Source organism: Stylophora pistillata, chromosome 3 (assembly GCF_964205215.1).
Source record: "Stylophora pistillata chromosome 3, jaStyPist1.2, whole genome shotgun sequence".
NCBI classification, from domain to species: domain Eukaryota; kingdom Metazoa; phylum Cnidaria; class Anthozoa; order Scleractinia; family Pocilloporidae; genus Stylophora; species Stylophora pistillata.
In genome coordinates, this window is record NC_142521.1 from 35645965 (window position 1) to 35668087 (window position 22123).

General features: G+C 38.5%; 1 protein-coding gene across 4 annotated transcripts in view; it reads right to left on the bottom strand.

Moving 5' to 3' along the window:
* LOC111338523 (uncharacterized) overlaps nt 1–20562 on the bottom strand; it is a 23373-nt gene extending 2811 nt beyond the window's left edge. The window contains exons 1-13 of one of the 4 annotated variants that reach the window (XM_088751934.1): nt 20421–20562; nt 18161–19336; nt 16972–17079; nt 15891–16001; nt 15467–15577; nt 9824–9862; nt 9386–9436; nt 8477–8588; nt 7442–7806; nt 6398–6621; nt 4981–5273; nt 4209–4532; nt 1248–1389 (exon numbers count right to left, since the gene is read on the bottom strand). In XM_088751934.1, coding sequence (XP_088608060.1) covers nt 1248–1389; nt 4209–4532; nt 4981–5273; nt 6398–6621; nt 7442–7806; nt 8477–8588; nt 9386–9436; nt 9824–9862; nt 15467–15577; nt 15891–16001; nt 16972–17079; nt 18161–19336; nt 20421–20547 — 3183 coding nt within the window. In that variant the 5' untranslated portion in view covers nt 20548–20562. The other 3 variants (XM_088751933.1, XM_088751935.1, XM_088751936.1) reach the window with 3 other exon arrangements.
* Between the last annotated feature and the right edge of the window lie 1561 nt (nt 20563–22123).

Here is a 22123-nt window from a genome sequence, read left to right on the forward strand (position 1 = left end):
TCAATCATAAAACATCCAGCAATTCCAAACTTGCCCTTTCTCTTTAGGTTCGCCGAGCGTCGTTCCGTCCCGTAAAGCGAAATGAAAAAAGTGCAAGTAATAATTTCAAATTGTGTTGCTGTATTTTAAAATAAAACTGTATAGAGTACGTAAAGCATTTGAATTGTTTATTTTTATTTGCTGAGGTCTTCAGAAAAGAATTAAAAAGCCACTTTAATGGTTCGACGCAAAAAAACTGACTAGAGGGGGTTTAATCTTTTGCTCCTTCGCTAGAGCACGGTCCCCCAGCTTGAAGAAAGTTCCAAGTTCAGTTCGGAGAATAATTTTTTTTTTTTTTTTTTTTTTTAATCGGTATCAAACAATAAGTAATCGTCCCATCTTTCCGCTGGTGAAACTGCTCAGCCAGTTGTATTAACGGGTAAACTGATCAAAAGGCAGAAACTTTCTTTGAAATCATTCATCCCTAACGGAGCAAAGATCGTAAAAAATTATACTCTTACCGGAGCCCGTGCCAAATGCCAGATGGCTTGCTCTTTCTTCAATACAACTTCACATGCACATTCAGAGACGAAGCAGATCACTATATGGTTATATCAACTAAGTTGAAATTGTAAATTGGCCACCGTAACGAATAAAAAAGCTGACGTTTCGAGCGCTAGCCCTTCGTCAGAGCGAATGGAGGAATTGTGGGTTGTATGTAGGTTTATATGCAGAAGAGCGGAGCTACGCTATTGGTGGGAACATGGCGACGAGAAAAACACGAATAAATTCGTACAATGAAAAGCGTTCGTTGATACCTGTGGGATTAAGAGTGCCGATTTGAAAGATAAATTTTTGTTCAAGAGTTTTGCGGTTTTCCGTGTTGCCTATATGTAAGGAAAGACCGCAGATTGCCATATGTTGTTTAGAATGATTTGGCAAATTAACGTGTCTAGCACCTGGTTTTGATGCGTCCTTGTCATTCCTTTCTACGTAGCGAAGGAATCGGAATCGGTCACCTAGTCGTCTTCCTGTTTCGCCGATGTATAACTTTTTGCAATAAGTGCAAGTTATGCAATAGATTACGTTGGCGGAGGTGCACGTGAAGTGATCGGTGATCTTAATGGATTGCTTGGGTCCCGATATTTTCTCAGCATTGTGAATGAAAGGACAAGTTTTGCATAGTGCGATCAGCGCATACAAAACAGTTTCGCAGGCTATCATGAGAACCACTCGTAACAAATGCAATCTCGGTGAAAAAGTCTTACTTGACATTGTGTTGCAATTGTAAGTTTACACAGCTCTCGTGGAGATTGTTCTCTCAGATGTTGGAGGAATTTCACGTGGGGCGTATCTTCCTTCAGAACTCGTACAATTGCATCAACTTCAAATTTTCTATCATAACGAAACCTGGATAAAAGAAGTAAATCGTTGGTTAGTCGACTAGCTAACATTTCAGTACTTAGAACAACCTAAAAATGAACACTCCATAAGTATGACAAAGCAAATCTCTTTCTTTTTTTTTTTTTTTTTTGTATCCTAACCTGAATCACGCAGAAATTTTAAACAATAATGTGCTCAGAAGGAAAACACGACCCCAAACAAACTCCACTTAATCAATTGCCTTAAATGTCGCACTCTCCTCACCTCTTTAACCAGCAGCATATACTTGCGGATAAATTCATGGAAAATAAACGACTTGAATACCTACATGTATGTTATCGTTTAAGTATCCTGAGCATTTCACGACAAAATGAAATGCGTAATACACTGTGCTAAGCGCACTCTGAATGAAAAAAAAATTCCATAGTTTATTGCACCTGAGAGCAAAAGTCCGCACCCTCTTTTGGTTTTCCGCCGTAAAGACCCATTTGTCATGTTGAAAGAACAAATAAGCCGTTAGTACGCCTGCTCTCCGGCAGGGGTACTAACGAAGACAACCCGATAATGTACTCCCCTACTTTGACAATCTGCCTTCCATTTGCTTATCAAATTGGTCACATCTGGTTTTAAGCAAAAATGTACTGTAGATATAAAACACTAGTACGGAAGAATCGGATGGTTTCGTTGAAACATTTGGCTGCAAATTAGCTTTAAGCCCCCTCAAAAGTCATTTCAATACAACCATTGGCCGAGGCCAAATGACATCACGAAATCGAGTAATGAAACAATTGAACGAGCGCGTGTGAATTTCGATGAAACTGGTACCTAATGAATTCCAAGGCATTTTATATCATCACGACTCCTTATCAATCCATTAAACTAGCTTATCGAAAAAGCGCGGAAAATGTCCTCAAAAATAATGTCAGTGGGTTGAGGATCAATCTTTAACGAATACATTTTTAAAAATGGAGGTTTTGACCACCGATGGCGAAAACGAAAGGAGTCAATAACAATAATAAAATAATATAATCTTTAATTCTTAAGATAAAATCACATATCCTTCGTTACAACATAAACTCACAAGGGAAACTATTAAATGTCATATTTAAAAATTATCCTATAACTAAAAACGTTCTTAAACCTTTCAGTGTGGATTCTAGGGACAGAGACTGACGTATTTCTAAGATTGTACCTTATGTTCTTTTCCTTAGGTAAAAACTAGAAAAGCGGGCATTCGACGTCATTCGATCTTTTTTTGTAGAGTGCCTTGTCAGCCTTCTCTAGCAAATCCCTGATATCTACATTCTTGGACATAAACTTCCTTTTCAAACACCGGTCCAAAAAATTCTGTATAATAGAAAGGTCGGAGTCTGAGGCACCATAAACCGGCAGGGCGTAAGAAAAATTTGGTAAAACTATAGCATTAAAAAGGTGATCTCCAAATATCTCGAAAGATGTTCGCACTCTCTAGTTTATAACCCTGTACGAAGTAAAGTCAAGTGTCGGTGAGTCGCACCTCTTATACTGACGAGAAAGTTTGCTTAATCATCTTTAGCTTTTTCCACTTTAACATTAGAGATGAGGTCGAACTTCCGTGCCAAGTTATTCCTTGATCTTTTTGATACTGTCCCCAGAAGTAAAGCTGCCTGACAACAGCCATCTAAAAACCACGAAGAGTGTTCATGTAGGATAAGGAAACACTGTCTAATTAATTTGATGGCCTGCTCCCAGTTGGCTTGTTAGCTCAGTTGGTAGAGTGCTGCACTATTATCGCAGAGGTCAGTGGTTCGAATCCCGTAAAGCCCTGAGTTTTTTCAGGTCTGCTTTTCACTATATTGCTTAAATAGTGCTTTACTGCGAGGATCGTGCATATATGCGAAACATGTACTACGCGGCAGAAAGAAAAACGTCAGCTACCTGCTATAGGGAATTTTATGCGACAAGAATGTCGGCAATAAGGTAGTTTTTGAAAGTGCGATTATGGAAAGCACTGAAATAAAGCTTCCCCTTAAGTGTATGTGTTTAAAACGACAGTTCTTAATTGATAAATTGCTGAAAAACCATTTCATGACGTCAAAACATAGCGAGCCTGTTTTTGTGCTGATGTCCACAAAAGATATTGTCTAACGACTCAAGCATAGTGAGTACAAACAAAGAGATACCTTATTACAGAGTGTGGTTTTTGTCTCGGTAAACGTCTCGGAAGAAAAACACTCTTACTTTATTCAGTTTGCTATGTTCATGCTCTGTTAGCAGCAAACAGACACAGCAAACTCACGAACACAACTTTCTCCCGTTGCACTGGCACCGTGCTCAGTGCCCAAGAAATTTTGTGTAGAGACAAAAATGGACGCCATCAAGCTATTTTCATGAACAAACAAACAACTCAAACCTAATAAATGAATAAACAAATTGATTTCCTTAGAAAGTGGAATATATAATTAAGACTGTCACCCTTTTTCAAAACATAGTGGGCTTGCTCTGTCAATAAAGAAAAATTAAGAGAATTCATCACTATTACTACACTACCTCAACTCAAACCTAATAAATGAATAAACAAATTGATTTCCTTAGAATGACATTAGATTTTGTTAGACATTTCAGAATAAACACTTGCGAGAAAAACACACAACGTTTCGATGACTCCATGTCATCATTCTCAAGTGAGAAGAGAATAAAAATGAATCGTTAATTTATACCGTACGATTTCCTTAGAAAGTAGAATATATAATTAAGACTGTCACCCTTTTTCAAAACATAGTGGGCTTGCTCTGTCAATAAAGAAAAATTAAGAGAATTCATCACTATTACTATACTACTTCTAAGATTAAAGGCATTAGTCTTACCTGAGTTTCAACGTCTTCTTCACTTCCGATCCTCTCCAAAGTTTGGCACGTAATTCATCACCGTGGAAGAGTGTAAGTAGAGAATCCCCATTACCGTAACGGTCGATATCATGTGCAGAGCATGCGTTCTCTATAACTTTGGGTTCTAAACGAGCTGGATAACAATAAAGTCTCAACTGGGCATGTCCAGGTGACATATCAACTGTGTTGCACAAGCATGCAAAGAACCCAGCCTCTAAAGGGAAGGGCCTGGTGAAGCGGTTAATGCGATGAGCGAGACGTCTATCCCTGAGCCGGCGTTTCTTTGACGGCCACACCGTAAACCTACAAAGACGAGTCTAGTTGGTTGGTCTTCAGGGGTAAAAACTTTTTACGGTCTTAACTTTCCAAACTGCTACTTGTGACATAATACTGCAGTATGAACCGACAGGTTTAAATGTACAACTAAGGTAACGTCTGAATTAGACCTGCCCCCCTAACAGTGGAGAAGGAAGATAAAAGCAATCGAAAAATAAAACATTTTGGTCAAGCGAACCAAAAATTTAACCAAATAATAGCATAATCCCTGCTGGATGATCAAAGGAAGATCGCATTTGTTCGTTAAGAAAACGTCTCCAATATTGTTATCTTTTGAAAAAACAAAACAGCTCAAACCTGGTAAAGGAATAAACGAGTTGATTTCCCTATGAAGTGGAAAATGTAATTAATATCGTCACCCTTTCATGGTCTGGAGAAACAGATCGAAATAAAGAAAAGGGTTTCTTATACATACCGACAGAAATGTTTGACTTGAAATCTCACCACACCATTCATCAACTCAACTGCGTTTGGAAGTTGCATCGTTATCTCATCCCAATCTGCTCTTTCGTCACCAGATCGACATTTAAACACCCTTAGATCAGTAGCGGAGAATTTCGACAATTCATCTTTGTCTCCTTGTAGCAACAAAGGAAGGGTAATAGTAGCTGGCTCCACAAGGTCCGCGATTTGGGGGCACTTAATGTGAAGGACAGGTCCAGCAAACTCTTCACCACAGTCAAACCACTGCTGCGGGATTTCTTGAACCTAGATAGCGGTCCACAACTCTGACTCAGTTTTTGACTAATCACCAAAATAACATCAATGCATTTTTTTAGGTAAAATCAATTGATTCTGTGAACTATCATTGAACAATATTTTTAGTAATTAATCTTATCAGATAAATACCTAGTCAAGACTGTAACCTCCGTTGATGAACGGTATGCAAATTCGTTATGGTCATACATCTTAAGTTCTTAGACTTTGTCTATCGTTCTCTGTTTGCGTTTAACACGGTTTATGATAAAGCTCGGATATAACGTGCGCTGCCATTGGTTAAAAGGGCGTGTTTTATCAGGCAATAGAAAACGGAGCTGAGCAAAAGCTGTCCTGGCATCTACCGATTTGAACAATGTCCAACCATTTACCAGACTTCTCTCTAAGGCCCGGTTCAGACGCCGAACTTTTCATGAGCCGAACTCAATTCGAATTTGGACCGACCCAAATTAAAAAAAAAGTAAGCCTTCTGATTCAGACGCCGTTCTTTTTTGGCCGTTCCAAATTCAGTTCCGGTAAAACCAGTCAAACTGCTTGCAAAATACATTGTAACAATTTATGCATTAGGATCGGCACATGAAAAGTACGGCGTCTGAATTAGAGCCGTTCCAAAGGCGCTCTAAAGGCGAAATTCTCCGCCAACCAGGCGGGAAGAACGGGTGAGCCGTTCCAAATTGAAATAGCCGTTCCAAATTGAATCAGACACCGATCTTTTCATGTACTTAATTCAAGGAGTTAGGTTCGGCTCATGAAAAGATCGGCGTCTGAACCGGGCCTAACTGTTCTTTCGTGAATTGAAAGTGAAATTTCGGAATAACTTGGGCTCACTTTACAAATAACGTCAATTATGGCGCTTAGCATGTTTACAAACCTTTGTTTAGTTCTTCTGTTGCTACTCAAGTAATAGAGGGAAACAGACGACTACGCGAATATTTGCAAGGGCAGAAAGAACACGTTACGAGTACAAAAATAAAATTACAGAGTATTCTTGAGTCACAAAACGGTAAATTTATAAATAGGAGACACGTGGTGACGAAATCCCGTTATGGCAAGCAGTTTTAAGCAGTGATCGTTCCAGATAACCGTTTCAGATGTTACAAAAAGTACGTCTTTACCTTAAGAATCAACTCCAGATTACTTCTATCCCGCACATTTTCTGCTGGGATTGTCACACTCACTTCTGGATACTCAGGAATTTTGTGAGTAATTTCTTCATTTCCTGACACACGGGTCGAGTATATGTAGGATTTCAGGCGGTAAATTACAGCAAACACGCCACAAGTAGTAACTTTAGCCTCAGAATAGGGAACCCTTAGTTTTGCAAAATCGTCTTTAAAATCTATCATGAGAGAAAAAGATTGATTCTCGAATTACACACAGGCTCTGTCACAGGGAAAAGGCAGAAAAAAAAATTACAGTTGAGTAGTGATGGGGAAATTACTCACTGTCTGTCTAAATCTAAGGTGCCATGAAGACCCTTAAGATTACAATAAGATGTGTTTAACTGTCGATAACTTGAGAACAAATAGTGGAACGTACAAAGGTGCTCTATGGGCCAGAGAATGTAGTAATAACATCCGTGTGCTACTTTTCAAACGTTTAGTGCTCTCTAATGGTAATTTATGCCAGCATATCAAAAATGTATGATATTATATCCAATAACCATTAATTATAAACTCTCGAAGGTAAATAGATAAGCATTTAATGGGTAAGTTTGGCATGGCGAGTTACAGGCAGGGTTTGGTGTCCCTGGATGGAACTGTTCGTGCGGAGATAAATAGGTGGGTAGACAGGTAAGTAGGCACGAAGGCGGAGAGGAGGTTGTTTAGCTAAGTGCGCGGGAAAGCTAGATAATTGGGTACATGGGCAAGTACATGTAGCTGATAGGTAGATGGGTAGGTTTGTGTGTTGTTTAGGTAAATATTCAAGTAATTTTGAAGATCGTAAAGGAGGGTGGAAAGAGAGGAAAGAGAGTTGGTTCTTTGGCTGAGTGTGTGGGAAAACTGGATACGCTAGTACATGGGTAAGTACATGTAGCTGATGGGTGGATGGGTAGGTTTGCGTGTAGGGTAGGTAAATAATCACGTTCTTTTGAAGATCGTAAAGGATAGCGGGAAGAAGGGAGAGCATAAAGTTATCTGGCATCTTCAATCGCTTACCTGGTATTTGCCAAATGTTTGTTGTCTCCAAATCTTTCCATTCATAGCTGCTGTCGGAACTGACTAACTCTCTAATCACAACTTCATAGCCTTCAAGTTTGGGGGCGCTGTGAGAGAGGGCAATCACTACCTCTCCCTTAGATTGTCCAGTGAAGTGGATGTCCGGCTGTTCATCGCAGGTAAGCTCTATTACACTGCTAACCAGCCTCTCATCCTTGTTCAAAGGTGGAAAGTCTACTGTCGGTTCCAATAATTTGCACCCAAACAAAAGGGGCATTGACACAGCATCCTGAGTGAATGTTATACAACCACCAGCCTGTATGTCCGTAAGATTCCATGTTGTTCCTTGGTGGTCTACCTTGCACCTAACAAAAATTAGAGCTTGAAATTTGACTCAGTTAACACATGACACGGTTGGCACACATGATATAAGTTTTCAAAATACATATTAAATATATCTACCTTTTCTTCTCTTATCAAAAAGTACCTTATTGATAACAAGTTTCATTCTGTTTATCTTGCTCAGTCTTTTCTCGGACCTCGCCTTAAAAATAATTACAGTCAAGACCTCGGGCCGATATTCTCCCAGTATGACCCTCGTACTTAGTCAATAAAATACATAACATTAACAGCTTGATCAATCTCCCACACTCTTTTTAGCGACGACTTTCTACGTACGGGACACAAACAGGTTAATTGCAATGTTGAGACCCCGAGAAAAGGAAATTGCAATAACTATAACACCGACCTCACATCGCTACGCTCGATAATTTGTCCATTCTGGCACATTTTGCAAAATACTTTAGCTTGCGGAACCGGTGTTTTAATGAAAACAGAGCCAAGCGTGTGGCAAGCGCCAAGCGCGAGTCATGCAAGAGAGGAGTCCTCCCCTCGCACGTGACTCGCACTACGCGTTCGCCTCACGCTTAGCTCCGATCGACTAAAAGACGCTAAAAATCACGCCTATTCGGCAGGCCAATTTGATTTAGCCTTTTAGATTAAAAAAATGGTCTAACACAGTCAGTGGAAACTAACTCTTCAGATTCTGTATACAACAGACTCTTCATCCGGGTTAAGGACTTGGCTTGTGATCCAAAACTTGGTATTTCCATGGCGCTCGATGCTTCAGAGTCTTGTCTAATATTCTCTGTAAGTCAGAGATACAAAGTAATGATGCATTATATTAGTGTTTTACTACTGTCTTTTAAAATCACTTTTTACATTAATTCTCAAATATAAGCAGCTTATTGCGCGTTACTAGCCAATCCATCTGTTCGTGATGTGCTCCGTAACGTGTGAAATGTTACACTCAATCAAGCAATCATGTTCACAGCAATTACCTTTGTAGAGGGCCATTTTTCAGTTAGAAGCTTTGATGCACTTTGCGTCTGACGGAAGATAATGAACAGGCAGCATGTACAGGTTTGGCCCCGGCTACAGGGGGAGCATTTCTAGGATCGCTCGAGTTGCCCTATAGTGGGCTTAGCCCGTACATGACTTCGTCCAAGAAATTTTGCTTCTGTACTTTTAAATAGATTAGCGAAATTTTGCTTCTGTACTTTTAAATAGATTAGCGAAATTTTGCTTCTGTACTTTTAAATAGATTAACAAAACTGTTTCAGTTTTGGAATACATTCCCGTTTATGGTATTGTCTCCAAAATTTCACAACACATCATGTTGTAAAAAGGGTAACTTACAAACGGTGTATTTTAACACACGTTCCTTCTAACTCAGGAATGCGAGGGAATACTCAAAGGAGTGGTCGTTTTAACTTTAAGTTGCTTCTCCTATCGTTGTTATTACCATCATTCCTTTTTCTTTTTTTTTCTTCTCCAACAAACGCTTTCCCAGGAGATAAAGAAAAAGAGGGGCCATCGAATCACCCAACTTACTCACAAAGTGCTTTTTTTTAGTTAAACTACGTAAATACCACACGTAGATACCTTCAGCCATGAAGTCTTTGGCTTGTAAACTTTTCCCCTCTACCGGAAACTCTGAAAAAACACGTTTTCTCCAAGTTAGTTTTCCGAAGGATTAAAGGAACGCCAGTAAAAATAAGTGTCAACGTGCATGCGCCCCATTTAATTCACCCGAGTGACAAGGACAAATTAAATTTTACTTGAATAAGCTGTGTGCATTGCAAAATTCTCAGAAAAAAAAAGTTTTAGAAAAATGTCACTCAAGAAGTGTGACGCGTTTACGTTTTGAAAGAAAACTTAAACAAATACATATCAAGTACCTGCGCTCCGTTCATTTTACAAGAGTGGCAGGGAGAATCAATCTTACCTGGAAAAGGTGTGTGCCTTGCAAAATTTAAAAAAGAGATAATACCCAAAAAGTGTTTATAGAAGCATAATTGTGTAAACAATAATTACAAATACCTTCCATAGTTTTTTCTTTGACCTCAAGCAGCTCCTCCTCTGTCAAAACATTTGTAAAACAAGTTAATTTGAGGCTTGTTTTGGGATACATAAACGGGAACCTATCCCAAAAAACCATGTATTCTCAGTTGGCCTCACCAATCACCGGACTCTACTAAACGAGTTCTTTTTTCTTCCATAAAAATCAGTAAGGATGAAAGAGTGAAACTCTTTGGCTACCTTTCTTACGCTGGCTTTGTTTGTTTATCGTAAACAGGTGATATTTCGTGACAACTGGCCGGTGATTTTCCACCAGGTGACAATAGGTCGCCAATACGCGAAAGTTAATGGGTGGAATACAATTACTAAATAAACCACCTAAGGTGGTTGGAATGCCAGCTGATAATGTCCCCGGCTACGGTCCGAAAAAAAGGTTTTGCGATGCGTACATGTGCAGCTTACGAGCTTGCGAGCTGCTTATTGATTTGTTTTTAAACTTTTAATGACAGCATATTGCTGCGTTCAAATGCCAAAGAAACGAGTATAATTTTTACAAGAACGTGAACAGCTTTTCAGGGGTTATTGCTAAAAGTACTTTAGACTAAACTGAGTTGACAACTACAATGAAAATCAACAAAAAAATAACATTTACCAGTAGCGTTCCTAAATATCTACATTTCCTTCTAGAATCAATGAATTTCAAGAAGATATGTAAGGACGCTACCGAGTTGGTGCATTCGTCGGTTAAGATTTATTATTTTAACATCGGAACTTTTTCCGATCTATAACTAACATTGGGAATACTTGCAACGGCACTTGCACTGGTGTCCTTGAAAAATGTTAAGAAAAACTAATTGGAAAAGATTCTTGTAATCGACAGTTAACCTTCTAAAATCTAAAACAAATTCAGAGGTGATTAGTCTCCAATGAACACATAAAAGCAATCTTATGTAGCGAATAGGAGACGCCTATTGTTACAAGGACCTCTCATGATATTCCTCCCTAATCCCCTTTGGAACCTTAACTGGTCTTAACTGGTACCTTCAATCTCCCTCTAGAAAACACTCCTCTGAAAACCATTTCAAGATCTAGCTAGATAGTCAGTGTAATAGGCTACGAAACTAACAGAGAAATGTCTCAAATGATAAGTTGTTTTATTATCCAACTACACCTAGACGAGTACGAATAACGCCATAGACGAGTACAAATATCACGCGGTTTTCTCGCATCGCGCAAGCGAAGAATTGGATTGTAGTTACGGAAAAAAAAAAGTGGCGGACAATTTCAATCATATTTCCGACGACGAAGAGTCAGAATGGCTGGCAAATATAGATCCAAGTTCATTTGATGAATCGAACGAAGAAAAACAGCTTGACGACCAGAAAATTTCTTCATTTAATGAAGAAAATAGAAACAGCAACACAAGAACGCGCCAATTCCGTTCCGCTTCGCTTACTTCTGTCACGCGAATATCCGCGAAATTCGCCCGCAGAAACAACAGTTTGGCGTGTTGGATAATAGATAACTTATAAGACGTTTTGTTGTGTAGCATCGCTGAGTATTTTTACTCGTTATTTGTATTTTGACTCGCCCTACGGGCTCGTCAAAATACGACACAACTCGTAAAAATACTTAGCGATACTACAAAACAAAACGTCTAATAAGATATATTTAGTATCCACCTGTGCTACGTAGAGTACAAAGAACGCCAACAACGAGTACAAATATCTCGCGGTATTTGTACTCCAGAGAGCCGTACATAGCGCAGAATATAGCTCAACTGGTTACAGCGTCGGATTGTGTTGTGCGGGAGGTCGAGGGTTCGAGCCCCGGCCGGACCAATACTCATGGTCTTAAAATAACTGAGGAGAATTTGCTACCTTTCTATAATATCAAGAAATGGATAGATATTCTAGTCTTCTCGGATAAGGACGAATAAACCGTAGGCCCCGTCTCCTGCAGGGTTAGGGGTAGGAGACGTTAATTTCCCACGCATGAGATTACTGTGTGGTGGATGTCCTCCCCTGGGTGGGATGGGTGGGTGTTGGCCCTGAAAAGCCCTATGGGGAGTGGTCAATTAACCTATGTAACCTTATTCAAATGTAACCCTAAATAAATATCCGCGAAATTCGCGGATAATAAATAATGTTGGATAAATAATGTGTGTATTTTGACTCGCCCTGCGGGCTCGTCAATTTACGGCACAACTAGTAAAATACTCAGCGATACTACACAACGAAACGTTTAATAACATATATTACAGAATTTTTTGCTACCAGAAATCTACATGAAATATATAAACTCATTAAATTATCTTCCCTCGTTTTGATTTGGTTACCGACACTTTTCTAGTTTCGAGGCGCTGTTCAAAATGTACACAGGAGATACCGTGGTCAAAAAGCATGGTGTCTGAGAATTTAGGCATTATACTCGCATGCAATTGTATTGTTGCTTAATTGCAAGTTTAGTGATATATAATGGTGTATAACTTGGATATATCAACAAAGTTGAAATGGTAAATTGGCCACCGACGAAGGGCTAACGCTCGAAACGTCAGCTTTTGTAATCGTTACGGTGGCTAATTTACCATTTCAACTTTGTTGATATATCCAAATTATTTCGTTACTCCCACCGACGCAGCCCCAAACAGTTTCTTTCGAAACTATCAGCCTTTATAATGGTGTATAAGTTGGCTACACTCTGAAGGACTTCAAGAAGGTCAAAATTCCAGTAGGGATACTGCATACGGGACCCAAATGAAAGTAAATGAAAATGACACGCAAATGAAAAGGTTTCCTATGACTCAGGACCAAGGCGTTACTACAAAAGTACCAGTGTACATATCGGTACCATTAGCACCATTATTTAGTTGCTACAGCGCCATGAAATCTTATATTTCAGAAGAAAAATGCAATTAAATGAACATAAAGCTATGTGCTGGCTCTCAAATTCGACCATTTGTATTTCTTTGAAAGCCTCTTGGATATTACACCAGTTTACTTCTAAAACGTGTCCGAAGCGATCAAAAACAAAGTCTTTAAAGTTCCCTGTTCTTTGCATTACACTGCAAAGGGTAGGAGTGACATAAGAAAGGCACGACAACAAACCAAACAATCTCAAATTACAACGACTAATTTTCTTTGCTCTTCTGAGATATCTGAAATACAAGGAAAAACACCAGAGTGCAATTTTGCGAGTCCTTCCCACTCCCCCACAAATTGCAGATGACAAAACACACCACTGGCAGCTTCGGATGATGACGTCATATTCTGAGTTTCACTAGGACTTCAAAAGTTACTCGTTCCATCGTCTCAGTTTGAGTTTGCGTAAATCTGAAAGTGTGCTCGTAGCTTTCTTTACCTTCAAAGACCTTCATGGCATATTTCGCTGACTTTTCTGTGTTCTTCTGGAATAGCATTTGCGAAGAGCGTTTTAAAGAGGCTGTCTCTCTTATTTCCACCGGCCAATATCGCGTCAAAAAAAGCTTTGCCTGAAACTCTGTCAACTCAAGACTTTACTTAGGAAACAACTAAATTAGTGTTGGTTTTATTCGAAATAATTTTCCGACTACAATAGGAGCCATTATTATTTCACCAGTCCGTAGGGACCGTCGCAACGTCTCGAAAACTGAGAAATAGGCACGTTTTAGAATATTGTAAAATAATTGATTCGCATAATTAAGCCACGAAATTTATTTCAGACGCTTAAAAACCGCTCTTGTGTGCCAAGAGAGTTAGAATTTCCCTCTCAATACATTTCAAAGGCGAATTTTAACATATTCTGGCCACTATAAATCGCTATCAGCCGATGGCCGTAAATAAACTTGATTTAGACGTTTTGAGATCTGGGACCTGAGTGACAACTCTATCCAACACAGCTGTTAAGTTTAGACCTTTATAAGCAAACACATGCAAAAAACCCTGTACATTTTCGACCTTTCAGAAACGGTTATGAGCGTTTAAATCAGCACATGTGCTAGCATTTACAGTGGTTAATGCGGACCCCTAGGCCATAAAGCGCGAAACATGGCTTTAGTTTCGAGTTTAGTTCGCCACAACAAGTTAGAGAAGAGTGTCGACAGATGATGACCGCTAAAATTTGGAGTTATTTGCTGGAGTTATCATTAAGTTCACCAGTTTGTGGAGCGAAGAATGCCTGAAATTTCACATAAGCCCACGATGCGTCAAAGGTAAGCTGTATTTATGACGAGATCTGCTCTAGGGGATTCGACTTCGGTGTATTCTATTTATATATGTTACCTGGGTTTGAGTCAGGCTGCACCACTGTGCTAATCCCGCAATAAAATTTAAAAAGTCCTTTCAGAAAACTATTGAGGGGTCATTTTCTCCCCTCCAGCGTTGAGAAAGTTACAAGCTTTCAGTACAATGAATTGTTCACAAGCACGACACAAATCATGAACAACAAACCCTACAAAATGTTGAAAATTGTGGCCAAATAATCAAAGCTTCCACTGGAATTTTAGCTTGAAGCATTTCGTGTGCTTGTGTATGCTTGTCACGCAAGAGGTCAAGGCAAATCTTTCAGCTTGGCTAGGAATGTACAAATATATGAACTCTTCCGTGACAGCCATTCAACAGATCATACTACATTTTTTTTTTTTGTCATTTTAGCCTGAACTCTTTTCAAGTTGGACGCGCCGCCATATTGCGGGCCAAGAAAGAAACTTTGAGGAATTAAACTACAAGGATAAAGCGTTAAGATGATGCATATTTTGATTTGTAAATATATCATGCTAGACCTTCTTAAAGGCCCTTAAATGGGTATTAACACCTATTCAGTGGTTCACATTGCATTTTTGACAAAATAGCCAAAACTCTTCTGAACCTGGCCACGCCGCTTGTGGCGGGCCAAGATAGAGAGTTAGAGAAATTAAAATTCAAGGATAAAGCTTTAAAATGGTGTATATTATGATTTGTAAATATATATGGCAGACCTGTTCATAGGCCACTGAGGTTGACCTTACTTCACCTCTGCGAAAAAGATGCGAAGTACTTTATTTCAACGGGTCCCTATTCAGACTTAAACGTAACAACATAACAATAAATTCTATTTTCAAAAAGATAAAAGGACCATCTGCTGGCACAAAAGATTTAAAATCGGGATTGTATCGCGTTGTACCGTACGAAGTTGTCGAAGTTGCACAATTTTTCATTCCATTGAGAGGGGGGGAGAGAAATGGCCATCTAGGCGTTTTTTTAACTTTTTGATTTTTCGGAGAAAAAAGCGCGATAAAACTTTTTGATATGATTTTCGAAAAGGTTCATTAAAAGGGTCCTTTAGAAAAAATTAAAAAAAATAAAGACAATTTTCAACTGTCGGCGGATTTTCGATATTTATGGTCAGTGGCTCTTAATTACAACCCCGTCAATTGATTTCACTGTTAAACATGGAAAGACATAGGCATGGTTTTGAAAGATATGGTGGCCTACTGGTGAGCTTTACAAGGCATGCAAGTTTGGGAGATTTGAAAACGAACAAGAAAATTCGCATCATTTAATATCCCGATATTATCTTCATTGTTTAGAATGGTGATCCCCTAAAACAGTAGAAGGTGCTCTTATTAATATCCCGATATTATCTTATTAAAACAACATAATAAAAAGAATGTAAAGTAACTTATTAGAAATTGGAAATTTCACCAACCCTGAGTGTAACTTATTCGTGCACGTTTGACTTGACTCGAACCGATTGTAGGTGAAAGGCCATACTCCTCAAACCAAGAAGAAGAGTGACTACCAGAAGAGCCTTTCCGAGCTGAAACAAACATCACATCAGTTAATTACAACCCATCAATCGACTCAAATGAGAACCGTGCAAAGACATAGGCATGGTTTTGAAAGACATGGTGGCCTACTGGTGAGCTTTACAAGGCATGCAAGTTTGGGAGACTTGAAAACGAACAAGAAAATTCGCATCACTTAATATCCCGATATTATCTTCATTGTTTAGATTGGTGATCCCCTACAACAGTAGAAGGTGCTCTTATTAATATCCCGAGATTATCTTATTAAAACAACATAATAAAAAAATGTAAAGTAACTTATTAGAAATTGGAAATTTCACCAACCCTGAGTGTAACTTATTTGTGCACGTTTGACTTGACTCGAACCGATTGTAGGTGAAAGGCCATACTCCTCAAACCAAGGAGAAGAGTGACTACCAGAAGAGTCTTTCAGAGCTGAAACAAACATTACATCAGTTAATTACAACCCATCAATCGACTCCACTGTGAAACGTGCAAAGACATAGGCATGGTTTTGAAAGATATGATGGACTACTGGTGAGCTTTACAAGGCATGCAAGTTTAGAAGACTTAAACACGAACAAGAAAATTAGCATCATTTAATATCCCGATATTATCTTCATTGTTTAGAATGGTGATCCCCTAAAAAAATAAAGACAATTTTCAACTGTCGGCGGATTTTTCGATATTTATGGTCAGTGGCTCTTAATTACAACCCCGTCAATTGATTTCACTGTTAAACATGAAAAGACATAGCCATGGTTTTGAAAGATATGGTGGCCTACTGGTGAGCTTTACAAGGCATGCAAGTTTAGGAGACTTGAAAACGAACAAGAAAATTCGCATCATTTAATATCCCGATATTATCTTCATACTGATCAAAATGAGACAGTCCTCCTCTAAATTTTTTAAACTGTTGATCCCCTAAAACAGTGGAAGGTGGTCTCTTATCTCTGGTTGCAATAACTGGTCTTCTTTCTGAACCTACAGGTACAAAATAAAAATTCGTACAATTGCCTTTGAAGGTTAGACTCTCCACATGATCAGCTCATAATTTCTCTTTTCTAAGTATGCATCTGTAAAAAACCTTAAAATTTTATTTTTCATTATATTTCTTCTTTCTTTTCTTTTTTTTTTTTTTCTTTTACTGAGCAAGATCTTTTGTTTTTCTATGGTTTACCGTTCATTATTTAAAAGTAGGCTATAATGTTATAACACTAAAATACTTCATAGCTACCAACAACAAGTTGAAATGTTCCTTTCAATCACATCAGTTACATTGTTTTTTCGAATCAGGAGAGCAGTGCCATGCCTTGCATTTTTTTGCTTACTTATTAAAACAACATCATTACAAGAATGTAAAGAAACATATAAAACTAGAAATTTCACTAACGCTGAATGTAACCTCTTTGTTGAACGGGTTTGTCTCCGGTCGAAGAGGTTGTAGGAAAAGGAGTCTGTCCATATTCCATAAATGAACGCGAGGAGTAACTACCAGAAGAGCTTTTCAGAGCTGAAACAAACGTCACATCAGTAAATGACAACCTTATCAATCGATTTCACTGTGAAACGTGGAAAGACAAAGAGATGGTTTTAAAAGATATCGTGGCCCACTGGTAAGCTTTAAAAGCCATACAAGTTTGGGAGACTTGAAAACGAACAAGAAAAATGGCATCATTTAATATCCTGATATTACCTTCAGTGATTAAAATGAAGCAGTCCTCTTTTGTTTTATTTTACTTTATTCTATATTTATTATTATTATTTAATTTTTTTTGTTTTTTTTTTTGTTTTTTTTTTGTTTTTTTTTTTGCAGTTGTCTTTCAGGCTCTACAGTGTACAAAATTGTTTTATAACATAACCAAACTAAACCGCGCGCTCTGATTGGTCAATTTAGCGTCCCCCATTTCCCCATGGGTGTACGCTGCTGACGTGACCAAATGCAAAGATTATTTTTCCGAGCGCGCTTCTTTTTTCTAGTCACGTAAGATTTGTTAAATAAAAGGGAACTCTTTAGCTACATAGTATCAATGTTATGTTATAAAACAAATGGTAAACACCACAGCGTACACTATTGAGTTATGGATGCACTTGAGAGGTTTGCTAAGCACTCAAAAAGCTAGAGTCGCTCTCGGCTATCGCCTCGAGCGACTCTTGCGCTTCTTTCGTGCTTAGCAACCTCCCGCGTGCATTCATAACTCAATAGTGTACGCTGTGGTGTTTACCATTTGTTAATTCTTTTGTTGTTTTCATTTTAAAACCAAGAGGGCAGAGCCATTTCTTTTCTTTTTGGCTTACTCATTACAACAATAGGACTTTAAAGAGACATTCAACCATTTCTTTTCATGGGGGCTAAACTCTTTTTGCTAAAATTTTCATCTGACAAAGTAAACCTCTGAACAACCTCCAAAGTTTGCTTTTTGCAGTGATGCAAAAATCTTTCAAAGCTTTTAGCGAACAATATTCCCATCAGACAACTGAAGAAAAGAACTCTGTTACCACTTGGTGAATAAAATAATTATAAATCCAATTTTTGGACTCTGATAGTGAACTAGATATCACTAAATTCACTTGTCCTATTCAAAATAGCTCACCAAGTTTAAGATTGTGCAGCCTTTCTACAAGCCTTCTAATGGGCTCTTCCCAGCTGTACTTCTCCAGATACTTTTCACGCAAAAGCCTTGATTCTAAAAGTCGCACCTCCCTCTTTTTCTCTCGTACCTCCTTGATCATTTTGGCCCAGTCTTTGGGGTCTTCAGAGTCGATCACACACTGTGATCCAAGAGGCACCTCCTTCAGTGCTTCTCCAAGTCCTGAATTACCACTGACAAGTACAGGTAAACCAGCAAATAAGGCCTCAAGAGCCATGAGTCCAAATTCATCGGTTGTGGATGGCATGATGGCAAGGTCAACCTGAAGGAATAAGTTGGCTAATACTTTTCTGCTGCCACTGAAACTGCCAACAATCAGCTGATTACGATCGATGCCAAGCTGAAGAATCTTATCTGCTATTTCATCTTCTTTTGCTCTTGGTGCACCAACAAGCCTGAGTTGGTAGGATTTATCTTTCAACTCGGCAATTGCTTGAGCTGCAAGATCATAACCTTTCAAGATGAAATCTTCACAGTTGTGATCACTTCCGATGACTAGAACACTGAATGTTCTTCTTTCTTCAGCGATTAGCTCCACATCCAAAAATTCAGAGAATATGCCTGGAGTGACATCAAAAACATTTTGCTCTTTTCCACTGCTACGAAGGTAACGCTTGTAAGTGTCTGCCAGCTTTGATCCAATTGCTACAACTTGATCAGCCATCCGACACAAAGCATCTTCTGTTTTTAGCACTTGTTTACCTTGTAAAACGCTTTTGTACATTCCAAGTTCTTCTGGGGCAGTATGAACAACTTGGATCCATATGCAGTGGCGATATCTTGTAATGGACTGCGCTTGTCTGCCAAGAGTTACTCCATGTCCTACTACAAAATCCATGAGGTGTATATCTGGGACAAACATCAGACAGTCGACTGGATTCATACCAGGCAGCCTTTCAGCAACCAAAAGCTGAACATTATGACTTGCTGCATTCCTCCTGTCTTCTTCGCTACATTGAGGAAGAAAGACAGTAACTTCGACATCAGGGTGTTTAGCTAACTGTATGGCAAGCTCTCTGTTGATGGTTGACAGGTCTCCATCAGTTGATGATCTCCACTCGCTGCTCAGCAAAGTCACTTTCAGTATCCTGCCATCTTGGTCTTCTTGTGATTTAGAGGCTACATGTAGAAGTAGAACACAAATCATGAACAACAAAGCCTATAAAATGTTGAAAATTGTGGCCAAATCATCAAAGCTTTCACTGGAATTTGGCTTGAAGCATGTCGTGTGCATGTGCATGCTTGTCACGCAAGAGGTCAAGGCAAATCTTTCAGCTTGGCCAGGAATGTACAAATACTGGACCTCTTGCGTGGCAGCCATTCAACGGATCATATTACACTTTTCCTGTCATTCTAGCTTGAGCTCTTTTCAAGCTGGACGCGCCGCCTATGACGGGCCAAGAAAGAAACTTTGAGGAATTAAACTACAAGGATAAAGCTTAAAGATGATGTCTATTTTGACTTGTAAATACATCATACTAGACCTTTTTAAAGGCCTTTAAATGGGTCTTGACACCTATTCAGCGATTCGCATTGCATTTTTAGCAAATCAGCCAAAACTCTTCTGAACCTGGGCACGCCGCTTAAAGCGGGCCAAGATAGAGAATTGGAGGAATTAGAATTAAAGGGAAAAGCTTTAAGGTGGTGTATATTATTATTTGTAAGTACATGTGGCAGACCTGTTTATAGGCCACTGAAATTGACTTTATTTCACCTCTGCGAAAAAGACGCGAAGTACTTTATTTCAACGGGTCCCTATTCAGACTTAAACGTAACAACACAACAATAAACTTATATTTTCCAAGAGATGAAAGGACCATCTGCTAGCACAAAAAATTTAAAAGCGGGATTGTATCGCGTTGTAGTGTACGAAACTGTCGAAGTTGCATAATTTTTCAATGCTTTGCGGGAGGGGGTAACAGCCATCTAGGCGTATTTTGAACTTTTCGATTTTTCGAAGAAAAAAAGCGCGATAAAACATTTTGATATAATTTTCGATAAACCTTTATTAAAAGGGTCCTTTAGAAAAAATTAAAATGAGTTACGAAATTTGCAACTATGGTCAAGGGCTGTTTATTACAACACCATTTATTGATTTCACTGTTAAACAAGGTGCTCTTATTAATATCCCGAGATTATCTTATTAAAACAACATAATAAAAAAATGTAAAGTAACTTATTAGAAATTAGAAATTTCACCAACCCTGAGTGTAACTTCTTCGTTGAACAGGTTTGACTTGAGTCGAACCGATTGTAGGTGAAAGGCCATACTCCTCAAACCAAGGAGAAGAGTGACTACCAGAAGAGTCTTTCAGAGCTGAAACAAACATTACATCAGTTAATTACAACCCATCAATCGACTCCACTGTGAAACGTGCAAAGACATAGGCATGGTTTTGAAAGATATGGTGGACTACTGGTGAGCTTTAAAAGGCATGCAAGTTTAGGAGACTTAAACACGAACACGAAAATTCGCATCATTTAATATCCCGATATTATCTTCATTGTTTAGAATGGTGATCCCCTAAAACAGTAGAAGGTGCTCTTATTAATATCCCGATATTATCTTATTAAAACAACATAAAAAAAAGAATGTAAAGTAACTTATTAAAAATTAGAAATTTCACCAAGGAGAAGAGTGCCATACTCCATAAACGAAAGAGAAGAGTGACTATCAAAAAACCCTTTCCGAGCTGAAACAAACATCACATCAGTTAATTACAACCCATCAATCGACTCCACTGTGAAACGTGCAAAGACATAGGCATGGTTTTGAAAGATATGGTGGCCTACTGGTGAGCTTTACAAGGCAATCAAGTTTAGGAGACTTGACACAAAACAAGAAAATTCGCATCATTTAATATCCCGATATTACCTTTATACTGATCAAAATTATATAAGCAGTTCTCCTCTGAATTGTTTAGAATGGTGATTCCCTAAAACAGTGGAAGGTGCTTGGTCTTTTTAATATTACGACATTACCTTATTAAAACAACATAATAAAGAGAATGTAAAGTAACTTATTAGAAATTAGAAATTTCACTAACCCTGAGTATAATATCTTTGTTGAACAGGTTTGACTCGCGTCAACCAGGTTATAGGAACAAGGCGATATTTCGTAAACGAAAGAGAAGAGTGACTACCAGAAGAGCCTTTCAGAGCTGAAAAAAACATCGCATCAGTTAATTACAACCCCATCAATCGACTCCAGTATGAAACGTGGAAAGACATAGGGAAGGTTTTAAAGATATTGTGGCCTACTGCAAGTTTAGGAGACTTCAAAACGAACAAGAAATTGGCATCATTTAATATCCCGATATTATCTTCATACTGATCAAAATGAGACAGTCCTTTTCTAAATTTTCTAAACTGTTGATCCCCTAAAACAGTGGAAGGTGGTCTCTTATCTCTGGTTGCAATAACTGGTCTTCTTTCTGAATCTACAGGTACAAAATAAAAATTCGTACAATTGCCTTTGAAGGATAGACTCTCTTCATGATTAGCTCATAATTTCTCTTTTCTAAGTATGCATCTGTAATAAACCTTAAACTTTTATTTTTCATTAAATTTCTTCTTTTCTTTCCTTTTTTATTTCTTTTACTGAGCTAGATCTTTTGTTTTCCTATGGTTAAACGTTCATTATTTAAAAGTAGGCTATAATGTTATAACACTAAAATACTTCATGGCTACCAACAACAATTATAACATAACCAAAGTTAAGCGCGCGCTCTGATTCGTCAATTTAGCGTCCCCCATTTACTAATGGGTGTACGCTGCTGACGTGAGCAAATACAAAGAACATTTTTCCGCGCGCGCTTGTTTTTTTGTCGTCGCGTAAGATTTGTTAAATAAAAGAGAACTCTTTAGCTACAATGTATCAATGTTATGTTATAAAACAAATGGTAA